The sequence below is a fragment of the Watersipora subatra genome, chromosome 5, assembly GCF_963576615.1.
Source record: "Watersipora subatra chromosome 5, tzWatSuba1.1, whole genome shotgun sequence".
NCBI classification, from domain to species: Eukaryota; Metazoa; Bryozoa; class Gymnolaemata; order Cheilostomatida; family Watersiporidae; genus Watersipora; species Watersipora subatra.
The window spans coordinates 498,397-504,563 of NC_088712.1; the positions used below are offsets into that span (position 1 = coordinate 498,397).

A 6,167-nucleotide genomic window follows, 5' to 3' on the forward strand; every position below is an offset into this window, starting at 1 on the left:
CGAGCTAAGGTTAAAAAGTTAAACGATTTTTTATGGTAAGTTATAAGATATCACTGCTAAAAGTGACAGCATTACAATGATGATAAAACAGACGCGTAAGAACAATAGACATGGTTTTATTGAATGCGTGAAGTTTATTTGTGAAAATATTTAAAAGCTATTAAAAGCTCAGAAACGAACAGAAAATCGCAGCCACACGAGATTGCCATAGTTTGGATTCCCTTTCCAAAATGGCTCAAATGTGATGCAGTTGTGAGAGATGGTTTCTGTTTACAATTTCTTGCAACCTTATCCGTCGAAATATTTTCACAAATATACTTTACGCATTCAATAAAACCATGTCTATTGTTCTTACGCGTCAGTTTTACCATCATTGTAATGCTGTCACTTTTAGCAGTGATATCTTATAACTTATCGTAAAAATTCGTTTAATTTTTTGGCCTTAGCTTGAAGGAGTACATATCATTGTCTGATAATCATGACGAACCTGTTGGTCACTTGTGATAATCGAAAAGTGCTGCAAAAATTATTTGCGAAGTCTTGGGTCACATGATCAAATTACGACTTGCCGATTAGACTATGCCGAAATAAAACTGTAAAGTAGCGAGCATCTATATTTGAGACGGGGTCTTCGGTAAAACCCGAAGTGTTTGTCATAAACTAGTACTACGATAAGTTTTATATTGAGCTTTGTATTGGCCTTTTAATTCACATGAGAACATACGTGACAAGACGATAACCAAATTTCGTGGTTACGTCATCGAAATAACGAGATTCCAATCTACGGCGGCTTTTCGTTTTTGAGCTTTTAGAGCTTGTAATCGCATTTCCACATATTTTGCACTTACAACACAACAGAGTAAGACATGGTAAATCTTTTGATACCAAATAACTGTAATGTGAATTTTGTTGCAAGTCAACCTTTAATGTGTCTGGCTACTCAGCTGAATGTTAAAGGTTCAAGACCTGCATGAAGCAATTTTTTTACCAACAATTAAATGTGTCAACAGAGAGACGGACATGGCCCTCATAGTACCAAAGATTACATGTGTTGCTATCAGGAGTTTGAAACTGCATGAAAGGAAAAAATATACTGCAGGAGAACATCGTATATACTTGGGAGCAGATGCACGAAGGTGTAGGAAAGAGCAGGAGACCACTTGCGGGTAAGATAGGTGTGTATGGAGAAAAGATGGAAGGACAATGAAAGAGTAGTATGTAGAAGGAAAGGCGCAGAAGGTGACAATGGAAAGGGTGGAAATATGTACTAAAATGATCAAAAAGAGGGAAGGGGAGCTGGTAGGGAAGAAATTAATGAAATAGACAATGGGGCGTTTAAGGAAAGAGGGGTTTATAAAGAAAACAGAAGGGTGGTGAGAAATTAAGACAAGAAAAATAAAAACAGATGGAGGAAAAGGAGCACCTGGTTGCCTTGACAGAGGTCACTCATTTCAGAGATGAAGGTGGGCCACTGCTGAGGCCACTCCCTTTTCACTATCTCCACTGTACATCGTGCCACCCCCTCAGCCACATAGCTCGGCTCTGATTCCGATACCTACAATGTCCAAGGATAGGTAAGTTTCTGGAGATGAACAGGCCTGACAAGAACTGCAAACCACAGAGATTTACTTGCGAATGAACTAACATTATTACTAAGTTATGGCCTAACTATGGCTCATATGCACATACATTCATACAAACTTCCAAATATTGATATTTTGTGAAATCGGTCGATGAAGTGAAATTGAAATATTGATTATTTGATATTTTATGTACTTCTCAGTTGTGTTCCGATGGACCTACTACTGCTGATGGTGCTAGCAAGGACATCTAACCACTATTGTTTTTGTGTCGTACCATATGAGCACATTATCATGCTAAATCCTATATCAAGAGGAAGACCATTTGCGGTGGAGACCACCTAACAGGAAAAGTCAAACAAAGATGGCTCTTTTTTCAATATTCACCAGTTTTTCTAGTCTCACAGATGTGAAATGATTCGAGAAACTCTAAAAGTCACACGATTTGTGCCAACACATGTTTTAGTCAATGGGTATTTGGTCTATAACATGAAAACAGGTATTCATACTATGTTGTCTGCGAATGTAGTCAATTGACGCAAAAAGCAAGCCAACAAACAATTGACAACATGAAAAAAAATACCGGTGCTATGTTGTCAGTCAGCGTATTAAATTGACACAAAAAATTAAACCAACAGACGATTCCAAAAAGGAAAACCTGTACTATGCTGTCAGTGAATATGCTAAATTGACACCAAAACTAAGCCAACGAACATTTGATACAAAATATGAAAGCAAGTACCTGTGCTATGTTGTCCACACAAAGAGTCTTTAGTCGGAACTTGCCATCTGTAGGCATGCTATTCCATGACTGCCTGAAACCGAATCTCCAAATCAGACTACAAATTCTATTTCTCAAATAAACAACGATGAACCACATGAATTAAGGTAGTGGACAAAACAACTGATTCAACATAAGGCAGGCTGATCCTAGCTCCACTCTTCAATGCCTTGGAGAACAAAGTAAGACACAGTCTACCTACTTGATGACATGTTCAATGACGTGAAGAGCGTAGTGCTTCACCCTGCTGTCACGTCCTAACTCCAGCAGACGATATAACATCTGTGAGTGCTTCATCGCAGTTGCCTTGAATGCCTCAAGCACCTGCCCATATTGTCAATAATCAACACCACAAACCTCTGGTTAGTTAACACAGTCTTACAGAAACACCTGCTCTCAATAAACTCTGATATGGTTATCGATGTGTGAATGACCCTTACGCTGACCCATGGAAAGAGACAGAGTTCTCAATACCCTAGCACACAAACCGTTATATCATAGTTAAGGAGCAACCATGAGTTAACAAACAACTGAGTATGGAAGTTAACTAGTTAACAGTCTGATAGTGAGTATCTCATGAAACTAGGTGTTCGTAAGACGTTCCTACATTAAGCGTTATCAAGTATTCCCAGGATTTCTTTTCATTTCAAGGTGTTTAAGGGGGATCAGGAATCGTCTGTTCCCAGGAATGAGACGGAATTTTGAAACCAAATATCTTTGGCAACTTTGGTGGAATGTAGCGAGCGTGTAAAGTTAGGATGAAATCAGCCAAAAAATTGGAAAACACAAAGTTTACAAAAACTAAGAGGCAGACAAAGTTGGATTTGCTAATATATATTAGTAAGTACCGTACTTTTCGGACTATAAACCTTTAAACCTCTTTAAAAGCCGCATCTGCTTTATTTTGCAAAAAACGATGATAAAACAATATATAGGCCGCATCTTTGTATAGGCCGCAGAACTCAGGACGGTGCTTTTCAACGCGGTAGCCACTTTGCTGTTTAAAACGGAACAGTGCCATTAAGCACTGTTTCGTATTTTCTCTCACCGCTAGAGGTGCACTAACCAGGGATTCTGGTTAATGCGCCCGAGCAGTGAAAGAAAAGGCCACAGATTAGCTGCACTCTTATATAAGCCGCATGGCTCAAATCAACAGAAAAATGTAGCGGCTAATAGTCCGAAACGTACGGTACTAGTAATAGTCCTACTAGCCAGTTAAAATGAAAATCACTGACCGGCATGTTTAAAACATTGTCAAACAGAGAAATGACAATACATGTGTTTAACTTGCAGTTCCCTTTAATTTTAATCTATCCTATATTAAAAACTAGCATAAAGAACTGACTTATCCCAGGCTTCAGGTCACCACTACAGCTGGCAGATCTAGCGGCCTTAAAATCAGTTGATGTGAGCTGTTTTACTAGCTGCAGTATCCTTAGTACCCTTACATTTAGTTATCCATGGTTTTTTGACGACATCAAGCCGTTTGCACATGCGCTCGCCCACGAAAAAGCCGCCACATTTGTAAAAAACGATTATTTTATTCAATAGTACTTTTTCGTGTTGTTTTGATACTATAATAAAAAATTGCAACAACATAACAAAAAATGCATGGAAAAAGCTTCGTGTTTTAACGATAAAATTGTCTATAAAAATTACCGACAACGATGAACTGACATCACGAACAAACGAAGAAAACGTTTAAAAGATATACTGCTGTAGCAGATAGATTTACACACAATGGTTTTGAAGATAACAAATGCAGATCAAGTTTATACAAGATAATCAATCATGATACCTTGTAAGCTTCAATGCGATCCTGTTGGCTGGCAGATGGACTGACGGAGCAGAGGACAGCATTTGTTATAGTGGCTTCCAGTGAGTTTTCTTCCATATTGCCAGCTGGCTACAACGAACCAAAACTAGCTAGAGCAAATAAAAAAACTGGGGAGCGTCATAAATGGTCTAAACAACGTTCACCATCATTAGGTGTGGCATCCGCATAAGGAATGTTGCCAAAAGGGGAGATAGATGGATGAGACAATATGTGAAATACTGCGAAGCCAGGGAATCACAGCAAAATACCTTCATAAGACACCCAATAACGACAACCATGAAAGATGGATACAATGAAATTTGAAACACCACATTTTGAAGCAAGTAGACAGGAGAGAAGCAACCGTTTGACCTTCTCATTTAAATCGCCTTTTGGTTTGTTACAATGATGGGAAGACTAGTCATGCTAACCAGTAGGGAAGGCTTTGAGAATGAAATAATTTTCATGACGTACCCTAATCCCACGATAATGTCTGCTAACTATAAAAAGGAAAACAAGATACTCTTGATTGGAAACAATATCATAGATTATATCCACTCCATACAAGTTTATTGAAGCCTGAGTAAAAAAAAGACTGGATGATTTTTCAACAAATACCTTTTGGGAAATAGAGAAGAAAACTAAGATAGACTCATTTCCAGGCGACCACACAGCATGAATCCCAGTATGTAGTAACCGAAACAGCAAAAAATAATGTGCATCATTTACGCTTAACTTTAAATCTAAAAATAACTGCTTAGGTATTGTCAATGGTTTCTTGCTCTCTCACTGCTTCCACACCTATCCCTTTCCCTCCTGCCCAACCCATCCGCCTTATTACTCCGTCACCTTTCGCCCTAATTTGTAACACCCCTTTTCCGCCCATTCTAGCCAAGCTCACTAATTGGATGACAGATATACGTTGTTCATGTTCAAATGAAATAATCCTCATAACTTTGTCAAATACAACATGACTCAACCTGTTTGAAAAGTGCAAAATTCACCCTTCTTAGCTATTGTACAACCTTAACAATTTAAATCTAACAAATCAGCATTGTGAAATAGGCTGAATTGATAGTAGGCAATGGTAGAGTAGAGAAACCAAAATTTATATATATTATATTCGTGTCCAAAATTAACACAATAAAAACACTCAAATACTGTACAAATTTTATTTGGGTTTTCAACTTGTCACAAGCGTTAAATTTTATGCTGTCAAAGCTCTAATCATTTTCGCCTTAAAAAGTTCAAGAAAACTGAAAAGGCTACACAAAAATAAAAAAGAATAGCCTACTTGGCTATTTAAAAGAAAATGTGCAAAGAATGAAATGCAAAATTTGGAATCATTGCAATTGGGACCAACCTGGCCCCGTTATACTTCCAAACACAACGTAAATTGCCTTGTGGGACTGGAGCAACTTGTAACGATGACAAAATATCCAACATTGGCAAATCACGAAGCAAGAGGTTAGCTTTTAAACTAATTAGAAATAGCTTTTTTTGCAAACTTAATGGCGTGTTTCTACAAAATAGTAGGCCTACAAATAGTTTATATCAGAAAAAAGTAGAGTGAGTCACCTTACCAGAAATAACTGACCACTGCATTGCGCTCAGCCGATGACATTACTCTGCTTATACAGCGCTCTAGTCATATTTATAAAATGGAGAAGCGACCTGCAAGCTGAGGAGTGTGAAAGATGAAGAAGAATTTAGAGCAATGCAATCCAATAATGGAACTACCTTTCTGTGCGAGGAGATTTGCTTTGGCACTAAACTAACGGCCCTACTTATTAAAATTCAGTGGCCACATACACGATAAACTTCACATCCTTCAATCTTTAAATGTGCAACTGTTTGTGGACAATTTGGTATTTTAGTATATAATGTAAATCGGAAATAGTAGTGATAACTTGCAGTTCGAACTCTATGAAATTTGTAGTCAGTGAAAGATCAGCTGGTACGTACAGTAAAACATAGCCTGGACTGAGTT

The 6,167-nt window shown here is 37.9% G+C and overlaps 1 protein-coding gene across 1 annotated transcript in view; it reads right to left on the reverse strand.

Annotated features, from left to right (window-relative positions):
- Positions 1–5,063, reverse strand: part of LOC137396693 (exportin-5-like) — a 50,623-nt gene extending 45,560 nt beyond the window's left edge. Inside the window, exons 1-5 of the mRNA XM_068083009.1 lie at positions 4,968–5,063; positions 4,160–4,267; positions 2,564–2,685; positions 2,323–2,395; positions 1,424–1,555 (exon numbers count right to left, since the gene is read on the reverse strand). Of these exons, the coding sequence (XP_067939110.1) occupies positions 1,424–1,555; positions 2,323–2,395; positions 2,564–2,685; positions 4,160–4,267; positions 4,968–5,063 (531 nt within the window). The remainder of the gene's footprint in view (positions 1–1,423; positions 1,556–2,322; positions 2,396–2,563; positions 2,686–4,159; positions 4,268–4,967) is intronic.
- Positions 5,064–6,167: the final 1,104 nt, after the last annotated feature.